Source organism: Notolepis coatsorum, assembly GCF_963971535.1.
Source record: "Notolepis coatsorum genome assembly, chromosome: 16".
NCBI lineage: Eukaryota > Metazoa > Chordata > Actinopteri > Aulopiformes > Paralepididae > Notolepis > Notolepis coatsorum.
The window spans coordinates 84,331,538-84,350,214 of record NC_140180.1 but is presented as its reverse complement, the minus strand read 5'-3'; the positions used below and the strand labels follow the sequence as shown (position 1 = coordinate 84,350,214).

The 18,677-nt window shown below is 41.1% G+C and overlaps 2 protein-coding genes across 12 annotated transcripts in view; both read left to right on the top strand.

The window, feature by feature from the left end:
- Positions 1 to 3,860, top strand: part of anxa6 (annexin A6) — a 40,678-nt gene extending 36,818 nt beyond the window's left edge. The window contains exons 24-25 of one of the 2 annotated variants that reach the window (XM_084332359.1): positions 608 to 730; positions 3,378 to 3,860. In XM_084332359.1, coding sequence (XP_084188485.1) covers positions 608 to 730; positions 3,378 to 3,437 — 183 coding nt within the window. In that variant the 3' untranslated portion in view covers positions 3,438 to 3,860. Of the gene's footprint in view, positions 1 to 607; positions 746 to 3,377 lie in introns of both variants that reach the window. The other variant, XM_084332358.1, reaches the window with a different exon arrangement.
- A 1,488-nt stretch (positions 3,861 to 5,348) lies between these two features.
- The window catches only part of tnip1 (TNFAIP3 interacting protein 1), a 55,685-nt gene continuing 42,356 nt past the window's right edge, over positions 5,349 to 18,677 (top strand). For 3 of the 10 annotated variants that reach the window (XM_084331497.1, XM_084331496.1, XM_084331501.1), the window contains exon 1: positions 18,452 to 18,532. In XM_084331497.1, coding sequence (XP_084187623.1) covers positions 18,491 to 18,532 — 42 coding nt within the window. In that variant the 5' untranslated portion in view covers positions 18,452 to 18,490. Of the gene's footprint in view, positions 5,450 to 5,530; positions 5,653 to 17,527; positions 17,581 to 18,443; positions 18,533 to 18,677 lie in introns of those variants that run through there. The other 7 variants (XM_084331494.1, XM_084331502.1, XM_084331495.1 and 4 more) reach the window with 5 other exon arrangements.

The following is an 18,677-nucleotide window of genomic DNA, read 5'->3' as shown; positions in this document are numbered from 1 at the left end:
TTACTGTGTTCATGAGAAGAGTCCATATGAATGACCCACTGTTGTGGTAAGTGAAAATGTCCTGCCCAGTTGCCTAGCAACGGTGTCATCCATGACTTCAACCACTTGAACACCAGGCATATCGTGCACTCGATTCCCCATGTCGAGACCACAAATTTACAAGTTTCATTCGAAGGCAGCACTTATCCGAAAAGGTTTTCGTTAGCAAGGTCTTAGTAAGAAATGCATGTGTTTGGGAGGTACGGAGCACACGACTGGTTAAATGAGACTCGGATTATGCTGCATGATGAGTTTGAGAGTTTGCAAACTGATGTTTTGATGTAGTTTTGCTGTTGTTAAATGTGGACCCCATTACAGTAGCTTCACTTCACGTGGAGGCATGGAAGAGAATAAAACACGAGTATATCGATATACAAATAATCATTTTGGGGGCAAAGTGTTCCTCTAACTGCAGCTATTGAAAGGGGTACATAGTCAACAGTGTATTTCTAGGTTCTTGTTTAGCTTGGCGCTCTCTTCCTGAGCTCCCTGGAAGAGGAGCAGTCCCAGTATCCTCCCAGAGAGGAACGAACACAGTCTCACGGCATCTCACGGCATCTCTCCGCAGGGCATGGGGACAGACGACAGAGCGCTGATCCGTATCATGGTCTCTCGCAGCGAGAAGGACCTTTTCAATATTCTAAAAGAGTTCAAGGAGACGCACGATACCTCCCTCCATGAATTCATCAAGGTAGAAACCTTGGTCGTAAGTTCGATAGTTTTTTGTCTATTAACACTCTTCGTTGGTTTGCAGTGTCCTTTAATTCTATATTCACCTCCACTGAGGAAGCCTCCGAGGGTCTGCCTTTGTCTTGCTGTGTGTGTGTGTGTGTGTGTGTGTGTGTGTGTGTGTGTGTGTGTGTGTGTGTGTGTGTGTGTGTGTGTGTGTGTGTGTGTGTGTGTGTGTGTGTGTGTGTGTGTGTGTGTGTGTGTGTGTGTGTGTGTGTGTGTGTGTGTGTGTGTGTGTGTGTGTGTGTGTGTGTGTGTGTGTGTGTGTGTGTGTGTGTGTGTGTGTGTGTGTGTGTGTGTGTGTGGGTGCGTTGCACATCCTTGTTTTCGGCGGGGTGGTGGGGTATGGTGCTCTATAGCGTCCTGTGGTGAACTGGGCTGCGGCTGCTACACAGCTGTTTAGGAATTTCCCTTGCATGCTTGACTTCCTCTCTACAGGCTGCATGTGATTGGCTGACAGCCTCAGAGACAGGAAATTACCAGTAGCTGTTCTATACTGACTTCCATATGAAATCACCCTGAACGCTTCTTATCACTATCAGGCTATTGTGCTAGTGTACTAGGTAGTGTTTTAGGTAATGTACTAGGTAGTGTGAGAGTAGTGTGAGTAATGTACTAGGTAGTGTACTGGGTAGTGTACTAAGTAGTGTGAGAGTAGTGTACTAGGTAGTCTGAGAGTAGTGTACTAGGTAGTGTACAGGGTAGTGTATTAGGTTGTGTGAGAGTGGTGTACTAGGTAATGTCCTAGGTAATGTATTAGGAAGTGTACTAGGTAGTGTGAGAGTAGTGTACTAGGTAGTGTACTGGGTAGTGCATTAGGTAGTGTGAGTAGTATACTAGGTACTGTATTGGGTAGTGTATTAGGTAGTATGAGAGTAGTTTACTAGGTAGTATACAAGGTTGTGTGAGAGTAGATGGGAAGTAGCTTCTCTTTTACATCAGTTTTTTTGTAACATGGCTTTTCTTAGAAAGACAAGTCCGTGAAACAGCGACCTCTAGGCAGAAGAGCCCCCCTTGGTACTGCACTTTGTTTACATGTTTTGTTTTGATGTGTGGGTTGGATTTGAGTGGGGATTAGGGGAGGAGTAGCTATTGCTGCCCACACCACAGGCTCTATAAGTTACTAAACCCAAATGAGTCCAAAATATTTTTTAAACAAAGTGCAATACCAAGTAAGGTTATTTTGCCTAGAGGTCGCTGTTTGACGGCATTCCAGAGTCTTCCAGTCGTACAGTCTTCCAGAGCCTCCTGCATGTCTCTAACTAACCTGCTTGTGTTTATTTGACATGTTGAAAACTGCTGCTTGTTCCTCTGCTCCCTTGAAGGTTGAAGTTTGAAATTAAATGTGTATGTAACCTCTTACTGTTCTAATCACTGTAAAGATATGGAGGCTATTTATTTTCTCGCCTTAAAAGGGAATGCCACTCAACTGTAGAGTCAAGTTATTCCAAGACAGCTCAGTCAATATTTCTGAACACGCGCCACTCTCTCCTCCTTAGAGCTAGACATGTGTGTTGTCACCTGGATGTACGGTCTGGGTCTGCTCCAATGAATGGGGCTTGGACTTATACATTTTTAAATATAAAATCACTCTGAAGAAGACACACGTTAGTGTTGAAATGATTTTTTTGCACCCTATTCAATATTTTTCTAAAGATGATCCTAGCTTTTGAAGAGAGTGGTGCATGTTTGCAAAATAGGTTTTCTCTGGAGCACAGGAATAACATACCTCTATGAACGCTTAAATGGCCTTTAACTTGATCACTAGTTCTAATAGAGTTGATCACTAGTTCTAATAGAGTTGATCACTAGTTCTAATAGACTTGAACACTAGTTCTAATAGAGTTGATCACTAGTTATAATATAGTTGAACACTTTCTAATATAGTTGAACACTAGTTCTAATATAGTTTAACACTAGTTCTAATAGAGTTGAGCACTGGTTCTAATAGAGTTGAGCACTGGTTCTAATAGAGTTGAGCACTAGTTATAATAGTTTAGCACTAGTTCTAAAAGAGTTGAGCAGTAGTTATTATAGAGTTGAGCACTAGTTCTAATATAGTTGAGCACTAGTTCTAATAGAGTTGAGCACTAGTTATAATATAGTTGAGCACTAGTTATAATATAGTTGAGCACTGGTTATAATAGTGTAACACTAGTTCTAATAGAGTTGAACACTAGTTATAATATAGTTGAGCACTGGTTATAATAGTTTAACACTAGTTCTAATAGAGTTGAACACTAGTTATAATATAGTTGAGCACTAGTTATAATATAGTTGAGCACTAGTTATAATATAGTTGAGCACTGGTTATAATAGTTTAACACTAGTTCTAATAGAGTTGAACACTAGTTATAATATAGTTGAGCACTAGTTATAATATAGTTGAGCACTAGTTATAATATAGTTGAGCACTGGTTATAATAGTTTAACACTAGTTCTAATAGAGTTGAACACTAGTTATAATAGAATTGAGCACTAGTTCTAATAAAGTTGAACACTATTAGACTTGAGCACTAATTCTAATAGAATTGAACACTAGTTCTAATAGAGTTGAACACTAGTTCTAAGTTGAAAACGAGTTTTGATGGACTTGTATTTCCTCTCAGGGCGACACCTCTGGAGATTATCGTAAGACGCTGCTCCTGCTCTGTGGAGGTGAGGATTAAACACCAGGAGAAGACAACATCCCCGGCCCGCCATGTTTACTGACGTTCTACCAGGAACGGCTGCATGTGCTCCCGTGGAATGGAGCCGTGTGGTGATCGTCAGTATAGCTTTTGTTGATGTCCCTCACTGCTGCCACTCCTCTGCCAAACCAAGTGACATATATCACCTTCTAGCCATCCCAGTAAGGCCCTCCGCTGTCGTTCTCGTCAAGCAGCAGTTTATATTTTTCTTTTCATTCTCTTCTTTTTTTTAATTACAATTTTATTTGTACAAAGCCCCTGTGGTCTAGTAATGTCTAAGTATTAAGAACGTGGCTTCATGTCTAACCAAACCTATTGGAGACTTCCAGATCACAGCTCCATCCGATGAATTCTGTATCACTTAGCTACTTCAAGACATCATATCTACCGGAATTAAACTGAGACAAAATCAAACGCTTCTGTCGCCCCCTTTTCTTTCTGCTGTGTTGTCAAATAATTGTTTCAAGGAGATCTTTTTACTGTCAGAAGGAGGCTCTCAGAGAGTGAGAGGTTACGGTTGGGTTATATGTGCTCTTGCTCTTCGGTCTTCGTGCAGTATTGGGTAGCGGGACGGGTTCTGTGGTTAGTATGTGTTATAGCTGGTTGGGGGCAGTTGAACGATTATCAGTGTTGATTTTGGCACCAGAGCAGTGGCAGAGCAGAAAGGGAAATAGGAGATTTAGCGTCAGGAAACTCCCCGCGCCAATTCACTGCTTCTCATACTGAACAAACATATCTGAGACTTAACAAGCCTCTTCTTCCCCCCAGAAATGACCCATATATCACCCATTAAACCGTGATGGCATTCCTATGGGTTAATTACGTGATGGAGGGTTTTAAAAAGGTCATGTGAGCTGATAAAGCAAATAATAATAAAATAATGTGGTGCCACCTCTGTTTTATTCGGACATATTGCTGTTTGTGATGTCATGCGTCCTAATCGGACTTTAAAGACCCGCTCAGGAACGTGAGAGGGCAGTAACACATCCTCTGTTCTAGCCTCGTGTGTTTCAGCCTCACTGCTTGTGTGTGAGTGCAGCTGTCGTCAGGCCATCTTTGAGTTAAAAGAGGAAAGGAAAAAAAAGAAAAGAAAAAAGAGGGCCTGTGCAGTGAGGAAATCCCCTGCAGAATCCAAAGCAACAAACGGCTCTCAAACTGTTGAGTTTAATGACATACGCAGCATGAAAATACTCCTAAAAACACTATCTGATGTTAATTATCTTGTATTAAGAGATTAAATTCAATAGCACACAAATGCGATCTGGCGCGTGTCAAAATAAAAGGGCTTTTGAGATTCTCCCTTTTGACGGCTGTGAGACTTTGTCAACGTTCCACGAAGCAGACGACCACGCAGACGACACCCTTCAGGCCCTTACAGACTTCTATCTTTTATCAAATTATTTTTATTTTCCATTTTCTTTTAACAACAAAACAACATAAACAATAATAATAATAATACTGACAAGACAATAAGAATTATATAGCTTTCTTCTATTGCTTTATTTTGTCTTTTATTTTTTTTGAAATCGTTTTTTAATATGTCCTAAATTATATGATTATTAAAGTGGTCTCATCCTTGGAAAGTGCCAATCATAATTACACACCGTATGTACTAGTCATTACCTTAGAGACACAGTCGTACATTACGACCAGATGGGACATTTCTCTTAAGCGTTTACCGTGCAGCCGTTTGCTGTAAATATAAAGTGATCAGCTGATGTTTGGCCTCCGTCACACCGTCCATTTCGCACAGAGATGATACGGTGCTGCGTATTAGTTAATAAAGAGGGTAAATAGAGACGTTGTGACTTGTTCTGACGGCTAGGGAGGCAGGCCACACGTTGGACACACACCACGTTCTGCTCAGGCTCACTGGGCTATGTGCTGGGCCTGGGAATTCCCCAAGTCTGGGTTGAACAGTGAAATAGTTTCCCCCCACTATTCACCAGTTTCCTTAAAAAGTGCCTCTCCGACACGAGCAGAATGTGTGGGTGAGTTTCTGTTTGTTTGTTTTATTGTGAGATACAGACAAGGTAGGCGTAAGTTTTATTTGTCGTTTATTTGTGAATAATCTTCCCTTTTTTTCCCGTAATATTTTTTTTCTTGGATTGAAATGCTTTTGTGTTTCATTGTTTTTCACGAGTGATATACCAATCTTCCGTGTGTGACATGGATGGCAAATCTAACATAAAAGGTAAAAAAGGTTGATATTTATCTTATAATAAGCAGTATATAGTCATTATTATTTCCACTATTCATTAAGCTAAAGACAACATTACCAGCTGTGTAATTATATTTTTCAATGCTAGTGTTTACAAATGTGCACATTATTACCATGTTGGAAATGAAAGCAAACTATTTGTCCATTTTATGAAGTTTGAACTTATCTTGGTTTAAATAATTCTGTAATTACAAATGCATTACACAAAAGAATATATGACACCAAAAATATGTTTAGAATCTGCTTAGATGGAATATGACCACTTGAGAAAATTACACTGAAACTGGATGTTGAAGCGAACAGATTGAGATGCGAGTTTGGTCCATTTACTCATCATGTCTCTTCCTCTGGGAACTATTCTATTCTATTCTGTCCTACTATGCATATTTTTTCCTAATTGACAACATGTTTGTATCCATGGTAAAAGTTGATCCTTTTTTCAAAACTGCTGCTTTGTGATGGTTGTTCTGCAGCTTCTGTATGAAGCCATCACTGCCATAGGCAGACAGATAGGTAGGTAGGTAGTAGATAGATAGATAGATTGTTGATGGACGGACGGATAGGTACAGTAGGTAGACAGGTAGGTAGAGATAGATAAGGAGGGGTTGTTCGTTTTAGAGGCAGATGTGGTGTTAGGTGGGATCCTGTGTGGATTATGTGCATTGGCCTTCTATTGTCTAAATGTCTTGCCAGACAGAGAGAATCAGCAGCGTTGTGGCAAAATCAGGTAATTTCAGGTGAAATATGTCTGCCGACAGCACCAGGGGTTTGCTGGAGCGTGGACTTCTGAACTTCAATGTTGGTAGATAAGAGTCGGTATTGGTTGGTTTGTTTGAAGTTGACAGTGTCAGCTCTGGGTACATTCATAGACGAGCATTCATTCAATCTTTATTTAATAGGGAAGGATCATTCAGTTTCAGTTTATTTTAAAAGGACAGCAAGCTCTCATTTTCAACAATGACATCGAGAAACACAATACATACAAAAAAGAAAATAAGAAACAGAATGTAGTAAGGGTGTAACGGTACACCAAAACCATGGTACGGTACGTACCTCGGTTTTGAAGTCAAGGTTCGGTACAGTGGGGGAAAGTTTGGCTTTCCATGTTCCACTCAGGGGTGATTTAGTGTGCAGTAACTAATTGTACTTGTAGGGCTGTCAACGAATATTCTATATTGAAATTAATAATCGACTTGTAAAAAAAAATATATATATATATATAATAATAATTATATTAGATTGTGATAAAAACAGTGATAACATACCGTTGTATTCGTTCGGTACACACTGAAACGGTTCGGCACGGATACGTGTACCTTTACACCCATAGAATGTAATCAAAGTCAGCTTTATTGTCACTTCTCGTAATGTGCAAGACATGCAGAGAAATTAAATTGCGTTTCCCCCTTCCCACGGTGTATATAAAAAATATCTAATATAAACATAAAGTAACATATAGGACACTATAAACATAAAGTAACATATGGGACACGATGTACACACAATATACAGGACTATATACAATATAAACAGTAGCAAACTTTTTTTAAGTGTATTATTTAAATGTATTAAATTTAATATTTTAAATAATTAAAAACAACTGCAGACTGGTGAAATTGTTGGCTATTATAGATAAAGATATTATAAATATACTAATGAATCGGGTTTTAAAGTGCATTGCAAAACATTACGTACATGTTTCTGGGGTACAGAAGCTATAACAGCAGATGAAGTCTCTTGTTCGATCGATGATGAGGAGGCTCTGAGGAAAGAATGACACTGGTATTCTAAGTTCCAATTTTACTTTATTACAAAAATAGGTTCAATTTACAAAAGTTAGGTCACGATTCGCTCCGGCCTCCTTATCACACACAAAATGTCAGATCATCACAGTATCTTTTTATTTTTTGATCTACCTTTTTCTCCCTGTTTTTTTCTTTTTCTCCCATCCCAATTTTGTATTATCCAATTCTACCCTCCCCTGTCTCGAACATTGTTAGACCATGCCTCCCACTGGTCGGCTGCAATGTGGACCAAGCCTTGCATCACGTGTCCCCTCCGGTACACGAGGAGGCAGCCGTCGCATCTTTTCACCTGTACAGCTCGATCTCTCAGCGGCGAGGAGTAACGCGTGGGAGGCTCACGCTGCCCCCGTTGCTTCCTGATTCTGCTGTACAGGCGCACCAACCGACCTGTAGGAGTCGCTGTCCACAACGTCCGAACCCCACCCACCGGCTTTCCCACCCCCTAATACTGCCAATTGTATTAGTATGAACGACCAGCCAAGCCGGAAGCAACGCCGAGAGCTGGGCTCAAACCCAGCATCTCCTGCGTTAGTGGCGAGCGCCTTGCCCACTGCGTCACTTAGCCGCCATAGATCATCACAGTATCTTAATTACAGAATTACATCAGAGTAGCAAGAGCAAAGAGAGTGTTTCTCTCTAAAAAAAACAGTATTATATACTAAAATCGAACCACTCCTATTCTCTACTCTACTGATTGATCTAATTCATTATACTTCCCTATTGTTTGTCCACTCAGGGCTCACGTCCAACCTACTCTAATTTGCATCTAATTACATTTTAACCAACTAACTTTACTGATTTTTGTCTCTTGTCTCTTGTCTCTAAACTTGGGTTTATGGCTCCATGCTCTTAAAAGGAAATGGCTGAGGCCTTCCTGACACGTTTTCTTTTTATCTCCACATGGCCCTTTCTCTCTGATTGATTGATTGAAAATGTTATTAACAGATTGCAGAATGGGTACAATACAGTACAGCTCAATACACACAATTGTTAAGGGGATGCAGACCAGAGAAAGACTTTCTGTTTACATCAGTGTCCCCCATTTTCAATTTCACATAATGTCACAGAGTGTCTGACACTAGACACTCTTCACAGACACACACTCTCTATTTAACTGTAGTATTAACCATTAGAGTAACTCTGACTATATGACTCTGACTACCTCATACTATCACTGTATTAACTTATAATTCCTTATAAACAGATTAAAATATACCTCACAGTTTCCTAATTCAGTGCAAACTCTGGGGAAACTTAAGTGTAAAGCAATCAGAGTTAGTATGATACGTTTCAGAGTTCCAATCCAGCAATGAAGTGATATAGGGTGGGATCACAAATAATTATACAGAAACAGGTGCCAATGCAAGTCACATCTCTCTACCAGAGAGGACCACCCCACCTTATCATACAGGATACAATGATGGGCACCATAACTGTCTCTCTACCAGAGAGGACCACCCCACCTTGTCATACAGGATACAATGATGGGCACCATAACTGTCTCTCTACCAGAGAGGACCACCCCACCTTGTCATACAGGATACAATGATGGGGGGGGGCGGCCAAGTGGCGCAGTGGGCAAGGCGCTCGCCACTAACGCAGGAGATGCTGGGTTCGAGCCCAGCTCTCGGCGTTGCTACCAGCTTGGCTGGTCATTCATACTAACACAATTGGCAGTGTTAGGGGTGGGAAAGCTGGTGGGTGGGGATCGGACGTTGTGGACAGCGACTCCTACAGGTCGGTTGGTGCGCCTGTACAGCAGAAACAGGAAGTATCAGGGGCAGCGTGTACAGGTGAAAAGATGCGACAGCTGCCTCCTCGTGTACTGGAGGGGACACGTGATGCAAGGCGTCGTCCACATTGCAGCCGACCAGTGGGAGGCATAGACTAGCAATGTTCGAGACAGGGGAGGGGAGAATTGAATGGAGAATTGGCGAGGCGAAATTGGGATGGGAGAAAAATAGAAAACAATTTAATAAAATAAGGAGAAAAAGTGGATAAAAAAAAAGGATACAATGATGGGCACCATAACTGTCACCGGTGATAAACCTAAGCGCAGAATAATATACAGAGTCCAGAGGCTTTCGAGTGTAAGCAGCAGCATGTGTTTCATCAATGAGGGGCCACCATCACTAGGTTATACGAAAAAGTAAGACCCATGTAAAGGACCCCATGTATATACTGTACATAAAATTATTAGCGCTACACAACTTAATGGAACTGAATAGAAAACGTTCTATTAGTCTGGATAATTTGATAGCATTAATCATATACTACCCGTCAAATGTTTGAGTACACCTGCAAAACCAATCTTTTCACGACTTGTCTTGTCTTATATCTGTGCAGATCATCGTAAGTGAATTTCATTATATATATTAAAATGGATTATTTTGTTTAGAGCCTCTTCCACCTGTGCGGCCCGGTACCGGACCGCAAATGACATCACGTCATAAATCATTCTCTCTAGACTGTCTGACATAATTATCGTTTTTCTTTTCAAGCGTATTCAAGAGTAAACATCCTAACCATGTCACAACAGCAGTCATAGTGTATATTTTCAGCAATACATTTGTTTACCAATAGGTTAAAGTGTTATTAGTGAGATTTTAGTTTTTGAAATGTGTTGTTTTGATCGCGGAGGTCGGCCATTTTGAATTAGCAGCCGTCGCTGAATGATGACGATTGTAGTTATTTTGAGAAGAGGACATCCAGAGTTCTCAATGAGCGTTGGAATTTCTAAAAACTACACTTCCCAACGGATTCTAGCTGCCTTCAAGCAAATTACTTTTGTATGAATTCTTTTTATTTCTCTTATTACTCTGGATTATATACCACAAAGCTTAACGTTATTGGCATATATTGGAGCGCAGTTAGTTTGTCTCCCCTATTGTGAACATTCTCGAAGTCAACTTCCTGTCTGTTATTGCTACGCAACTGCAGCGTGGGGGGAAACTGCCCCGCCTGGTACATTGTGTACACTATTTAGTGGAGAAACGGATAGTTAAAGCGGCAAATTAAAGATAATCAAGCAGACTTTTCTTCAGTCCTTCACAATGCCAAAGAGCTGCTGTGTTACGCGTTATACTAATGACAAAAACAGAAATCCAAAACGGAAGTTTTATACCATCACAGAGGAAAAAGTGGCTGGTGGCTAACGTTCGGCTAACTCGCTCTGATGTTGTGGTCGTGGTAATCAGGGGGAGTTTCTTTGACTCATATCTCGCCTTAGAATCACCAGAAAGGCTTTCGAAATAGTGAAATGCCATGTTGGCCTCAATATTTTCAAAACTAATCGTATGAAAATGTTATGAAATGAACAAGAATGTGATAAAACATGTAATAAAAACGGAGCTCAATGCATGGATTTGATGGTAGAAATCCGTATGGTCCCCCTATACCAAGATGGCGGCGGTCTCGTGACATCAGAGTGTCTTCGAGAATTTAGCAACCATCCGATTTGAAATCAGTTTAATTTCATTTCATTCTCTGTTCTTCATGCACGCCTGGTGATACTAAATCCAAATTGAACTCTGCCATTGGAAAGAGTAGATTTGGCCCAATCCATAGCTGTGCAGGTTGGCTATAATAAGGTCATTTATAGGCCTCATATTCTATATTCTATAATAATATTTGAAATTGCATGGGTCCGGATGGCAGAATTCAGTACTGTATCTACAAAACCTTCTGTTTAATCATCTTCCCTTTATTAATTTCCTTAGATTTCTTGTACACGTGATCTCAAGAAGGTACTGAACGAGCTCAGTGGCAGTTTTATGTCTGGTCCTTTTTAGCATGGTGTTATTCACTGTCAAAGATGCAAAGAAAAATCATAATTCATATTCTCCTTGGTTTCATCACAATTTAAGCAAGCCTAGTAATAGACACAATATTTCTGACACTGGGAATACATTCACTGAGGTCCATAGATGTCCCTAGAAACCAAGAACATGCAAATGGGCCTTGTAGAAGTGGATCAATCTTCCATTTACTTAGGTATGTATTTTAGGCGGATTTTCAGAAAATAGGGCTCCGGGCTTAAGAGGTAACAATTAGGTCTAAATGGCGGGCGCGTTATACTGTGATAACCATACAGTTTTAGTTGAAGGTTATTATTACTGTCAGAAACTCATATCGTGACATCCCTACTCACAATATGAGTCAAATAGGTGGGATATGTTATTGAAAGCCATAAAATATTTAGCCAATCAGCCAGATTAAGATTCAATGATTGGCATGATAGCAGGGAATCATTGCTTGCCGTGGTTTACACCCTAAACCCTAACCTCACCTGGATCACAGCAGATGGTAAATGGACTGCATTTATATAACAACTTTTATCCAAAGGTCTTTACAACTTATGCCTAACATTTACCCAATCACACACCGACGGCGGAGCCAACCATGCAAGATGCCAACCTGCTCATCGGGAGCAGTTAGGGGTTAAGTGTCTTTCAAGGACACTTCTACACGCTGCCGGGAGAAGCCGGAATCAAACCGGGGGAACCTTCCCATTACCAGACGACCGCTCTACCTCCTGAGCCACTCTCAGCCCAGATCAACTGCTGTTCCTCAGAGGCAAATATGAGAACATTCTGAAGTTCATATGATTCAGATCACTGACTTCCCCAGCACCAAGATCAGCTCCACAGAACGCTTTTCACAGAAACATAACCATGTGGGTGTGGAACACAGTGGTGTGCACTAAACACATGGAGCAAGGCAGATGTCGACTTGTGGTGCGACTGCTTTACTTTAACCCTTTCACTACCACACTACAGACAGTTAACCGTCTGTAGTGTGGCAGTGAAAGGGTCATCCTTCTGTAGTGTCGCAGTGAAAGGGTTAACCCTTTGGTAGTGTGGTAGTGAAAGGGTTAAGCCAATAAACTGCAGGTGTGGTCAGTAGAAGATCTGTCATTTTGAGCTGCACAAAGTCAAATTGGGTCGCCATCTGGTTTTCTTTCCACCTACGAGCTACATTCAAATCTGGCAATGGGTCCCACAGAGGCCCTCGAATGGGTTGAAAGAAAGCACCATTTTAGTTTAGTTTAAGAGAAGTCTTTATTGGGCGGTCAGGTGGCGTAGCGGAGATTGCGTTCGTCACCAACGCTGGAGATGCTGGATTCGCATGTTCGAATCCAGCTCCCGGCGTTGTCACCAGCTTGGCTGGCCGTTCACACTAATACAATTGGCAGTATTAGAGGGTGGGAAAGCTGGAGGGGTGGGTCCGGGTCGTTGTAAACAGCGACTCCTACAGTTCGGTCTGGGCGCCTGCTCAGTGCGGATAGGATCTAAGGGGGGTAGTGTGATCCTTCCACACGTTACACCCTCTCAGTGAGAGTCCGCGCTGCCAGGTGAAAAGAAGCGGTTGATTGGCTAGACGTGTGTCGGAGGAAGCACGTGATAGCCTCCACTCTCCCAGACCGACTGTGGGGGGTAAGTGCGCAGCGACCAGGAAGGGGATTGGGAATTGGCATAACGACTAACATTGGGATGGGAGAAAATCGGAGGAAAAAGGAGGGGGAAAAAGATCAATAAAAAAAAAAAAAAAAAAAGAGAAGTCTTCATCATGCAGATTTAACACACACATGCGATGGACGAACCATAGGAACACACACACATGCACTGAGTCGCTGATGAAATGTTCTCTTCACTTCCCATCCCGATGATCCCGTCGTCCTTCGGCCCAAGAGCAGCCGGGAGCAGACAAGGGCTGCAGTGTGCGCCGCGCCCGGGGACCAATCCAAGTGATCCTGTCCGTCTTCGTCAGGGACGTGACAGCGTTAGCGATCTGTTGTGCATGTTTTTCCATTGGGTTTATCTTATCTTATTTAGTTAGGTTTAGTTTAGTTAGTTACTGTAGGTTTAGTTTTGTCTCAGAGACCCAGAGGTGTCTGAACATGAGACTGGGTTCAGATTGGAATGGGACTGATATCTTGGGGCGTTCCCTCTGTTATTGTGGCACTATGGCAACTTCACCATAATTGATTGATTGATTGAAAAGTTTATTAACAGATTGCAGAATGGGTACAGTACAGTACATCTCAATACATACAATTGTTAAGGGGATGCAGACCAGAGAAAGACTTTCGTCTTGTTTCCACCAGGGTCCCCCATTTTCAATTCATCATAACATATATGACATACATGACATACAGATAGACAGTACTGCTACATCTATACATTTATGACATATCAGATTTGCAAATACAGTACTGTTTGTGATACAAAAGTGTCCAGAAAAGGAGTGTATATACATTTGGCGTAGAAACTGTACATTGGAGGAGGTTGGTGGGGTGGGGTTGGGTGGGTTGGGTGAGGGCTGTACATTGGAGGTGGGGGGGGGGGGGGGGGGGGGGTTGGGTAGGGGACACACACACATTTTACACTGTACATTGGAATGTTGACAAAGCCTTACTTGGTCATTTACTGTACAACTAGGTTAGGACATTTGTAGGGGCCAGTTTCGAATTGCAGTCTCACGTAGGTGTTTTTTGAGAGTGTTTTTGAAGGTGGGTAGTGATTCACATTCCTTTACAGCTTTAGGCAGGGCGTTCCACATTGATGTGGCATAATTGCGAAACGTGTTTAGTCCCTTGTTTGAGCCGAATCTGGGTTTTACATGATTTGTGGAGCTCCCTCTGGTGTTGTGATCGTGGTATTCACTGACCTTTGGGAAGTATTTTGACATGTACATGGGTACCTTGGTCGCGTAGTGTATCTTGTAGACCAGGCCCATTGCAAGTTGCTGTACTCTGTCGTCTACTCTAAGCCATCCTAGGTTGTCAAAGTGGGCAGGGGTGAGGTGGGTTCTAGGAGTCAGGTCAAGTAGTAGTCTGACTAGCTTGTTTTGAGATGTTTGTAAAACATCTCTCTGGCTACTGAGAACAGATGTGAGGGAGCGCTTGTTTCTGCCAACCTTGACTGATGATCTTGTCCAACGGTTACTTTGCATAGGTTAATCACATGGTCGATTTCTGAAGATTAATTCTTACTAAATCGAGCATTGTGTCACAGGCAACAATACAAATGCCATTGATGACCATAGTTTTTTTTAATGGCAGGCCTTTTGCTGTTGTGCACTGGGGGAGATCAAAAGACGGGAGATCAACATGTTTAAGCATAAAGTAATCTTCTTGTTCTCCAACATCAACAATGTCTCCAACTCTCTACATCAGGGGTCAGCAACCTTTTTGACATGGAGTGCCTGTTTGAAATATAGTTGTAACTAGTGTGCCTCAACAATATTCCATGCATCGTAAATTTTTTTCTCATAATCAGGTCTTTTTAATGATAATTTTTACATTATTACATCATTATTGTTATTATTAACAATATTATTATGATGGTTGTATCAACCCTAAATCTGAGTTGGGGGTGGGGGGGGGGGGGGGGGGGGGGAATGCAATGCAGACAAACAGCTGCATACAGTGCGACCATTTCACTCACATTTGCCCATTCATTTTTGTACACATCACACACCATCGGTGTGTGTACTGTACGTGTGCTGTCATAGCTCCACCTACAGGCCTAATGGAGAACACCAGGATGTGAATGGAGGGTGAATGTGAGGTATATTGTGTAAATAAGTTTTGATTGATCGCAAGACTACACTGTAAAAAAATAAATAATAATAAGTTACCAGAACTTAAAAATATTGAGTTCAGTTACTGTGCATTAAGGTTTTCAGTTTTCAATCCATAATAAGTTAACAGAAAAATAAGTACACAACCACATTATTTCAACCTAATAAAACTATGTTTATTGTCATTCTTTTAAGAACACAAGTTGACTTGGTAATACTCACATTTTGCGAGAAAAAAAATGGCTTTTAACATGTGCAATGTTCAATGAAATAGAAAAATAAATAATACAATTTGTTGATTAATCCCACTGGTCACAATGGTGACCGTAATAATGTTTTTGTTATAAGGCTCTGCAAATGTTACTGAATGATGTAGCAATGTATTTCCAGATAAATTGAAATAATAAACAAATAAAGGGTCTCAATTAAATATGTGGTAGTAAAAAGAACCTGTGGGAGGATTTCAACAAGATAAATGCGACAACAGTGCAAAATATTTCACTATAATATTTCAAAGCAAAAAAAAAATATATATATATATATATATAATTATTTATTTTTATTTTTTAATGCTGCCCCCTGTGCCTATGAAAATGCCCCCGCATGCCTATGCAGGCACGCGTGCCTAGGGTTGCCTACCCCTGCTCTACATGATGCGTTGGCACAAGGGGCTCCTCTCTCCAACATGGACAATATCTCCAACTTGCTATATGATGCGTTGCCACAAGAGGGCGTTTCCTTTGTTCCAGCTCCCATCAGTTTTCACAATGGCTCCTGTCACAATAATGGGCCAAACCTAGGGTGCCAGTCAGCTTGAGGGAAGCTCCTTCTGCCCTCTTGCCCTGTTCTTACTCTGTAGCATAAGACACATTACTTGGAAATAGAGATACTTGGTTAATGTGCACCTGCTCTGTTCATAAATTCAGGACGTAACCGTCCTTTGCACATAATTCTGTAATTATTAATATGAATGATTAATGACTAATAGAGTCATATTACAAACACATATGTATACATCTGACCTGATGATATACTTTTTGTTTTACATGATTAGGTAGATATACGTGTTAGCACATTGGAAACCAATAGCCTGTGTTATATTATATATCTGTATCTGTTAACTGTATATATATATGCTCTCTCTATTTCAGTAGCCACCTTTACACTTGTAGATTAATTTCATGAACAAACCCATAATCCATAATCCATAAATTCACTAACAAAAACTATTTCTCTTAGGGACAACAAAGGCCTTATTAGAAATGCATGGTGGTCAGTTACTGTAGGCCCTGTCCAATCAGACTTTCTGGTAGTTACAGCAAACCGTGACCTGGCCTTGCAGCATGCAATGTGTCCACCCGCCAGCCTGGGACAGGAGATACACCCCAATATTCCAATGTACAGTTTTGCTTGTACAGTTGTACAGTGTCCCCCACCCACCCCTCCTACCCAACCTCCTCCAATGTACAGTTTCTACGTCAAATGTATATACTCTCTTTTCTGGACTCTTTTTGTATCACAAACAGTACTGTATTTGCAAATCTGGTATGTCATAAATGTATAGATGTAGCAGCACTGTCTATCTGTATGTCGTGTATGTCATATATGTTATGATGAATTGAAAATGGGGGACCCTGATGTAAACAAGACGAAAGTCTTTCTCTGGTCTGCATCCCCTTAACAATTGTATGTATTAAGCTGTACTGTACTGTACCCATTCTGCAATCTGTTAATAAAGTTTTCAATCAATTCAATCTATCAATCAAACTCCACATTTTGTATTTTTCTTTTAATCCCCACAAGATGTCACCATTGCTTCTGATGTGCTTCAACCTTTTCCATTGTTTCTGCTTTCTGTAAAACATAAAATAATAATAATAATAATCTAAATAAATACACATTGACTCAGAATTGTTAACATAGTATTAACAGCCTTGATCTCTATGGATAGATTATACAACCTGCAGTGCTAAAGTGCACCGTGAGCACATGGATCGAAAGTCTATTATTTAGGCGAAAAAGAGTTTGTATATTGATAGTGTATCATGTAGACTTGAACACTTATAAGCCCTTCAAAATAGCATGCCTGTGAGAGGAAATAAATAGGTTAGAGGAAACTTTACTTATTTTTTTGTCTTCACATGTAAACTTCCATCATACATCAGCCCACATCTGACAGCATCCTCTGCTCAAATTAATCTGACATGATTAGAGGGAGTTTCAGGAACGAGTCTATTTCCAGGGTGCATTGTTGCAAAAAAGGTCTCACATCCTTTTGTCAAAGTGGAAGTTAATAATATTGCTCCAATGTTTACATACTGGTGCATGCTGTTGGCGGCCCGCTCTGCGCCCATTGGCCCGCCGGCGGACAACTCTGCGCCCATTGGTCCGCCGTAGTTGTCAATCACAGCTGTTTACAGGCGAGGTGGAATTTCCCAGGTTACCGCCCACAGCACAGAGCCCACTTCCGCACTAGATGTCTGAAGAAGACAGAGGCCACTCCAGCTGAGAGGTAGCTACCAGACTAACCACCGCTTTGTTCGTTGTTTTGTCATTAAACTAGGCTGCTGAACTAACATATCGCTGTCAACTAAATTATTTCTAAAGGTTTTAAAGGAGCAGATAGCTGCCCTCTGTGTCACGTATCGTCATGTAATAACGTCTAGGCTAGCTGGCTATGCTAGTGCTATAGTACCATTTGCATGACAACACAGAAAACTAACGTTAGCTGCCAGTCGGCTAACATCACCTCCTCGCTTGGGGTTTTATTTGACACTCGCTTGTCTCACAGCTGGATACGCTGTTTGTTTAATTTGCTAACATGTGGTTATTTGTTGCACTCCTCGTTGTCTCCTTCCCCACGGGACACAAACGTTAGCTCGGGTTTAGCCAGATGTTGCAAGCTAACTGCCATCTTCATCTATCTGTACCTGCCTGCACATAACCCTTGTTACATACCTGTAGATACTATCTATACCTGTCAATATCTGGCCAGTGTGACTACTATCATAGTGTCTTTATACCTGTATCACTCTACATATTAATACTACAACTCTGTACATACATCTGATTAGCACTATTACTCACTAGTCACTAGTACTAATATTTATATTGTATACCCAGTGTAATCACCTGTACATTTTATATATTGCTATTGCACTTTACTGTTACATTTGCACTCTGGTTAGATGCCACACTTATTTTCGTTGTACTGTACTTGTGCTGTATAATGACGATACATTTAAATCTAATCACCCTGGTAAATCATACCGATGCTGCCTTGAGGAGAATAAGAGGGAATGTAACATTGATGCTGTTGTCTCCAGCCTGCCTTGTCAATACTGCCATTTTCTAACCTGCCAATCATCGGTCCTTATCCTCTTTGCTGGACTGGACACTTTAGACTCGCCGTCCTATGAGTTATGAACGAAGAGAGAAAGAGAGGTCGCAAAGACTCCAAGGGGGTATGGTACTACTTTTGGATGTCTGGGTGCATGATACTCACCTCAACCATCGCCACGAGTTACAAGAGCATCAGTCGTTGTGTTTCTCAGTATTTTTTGTGACATTGGTCCTGTGCTAGTTACAGTGGAGTGTTACTACTGTGAC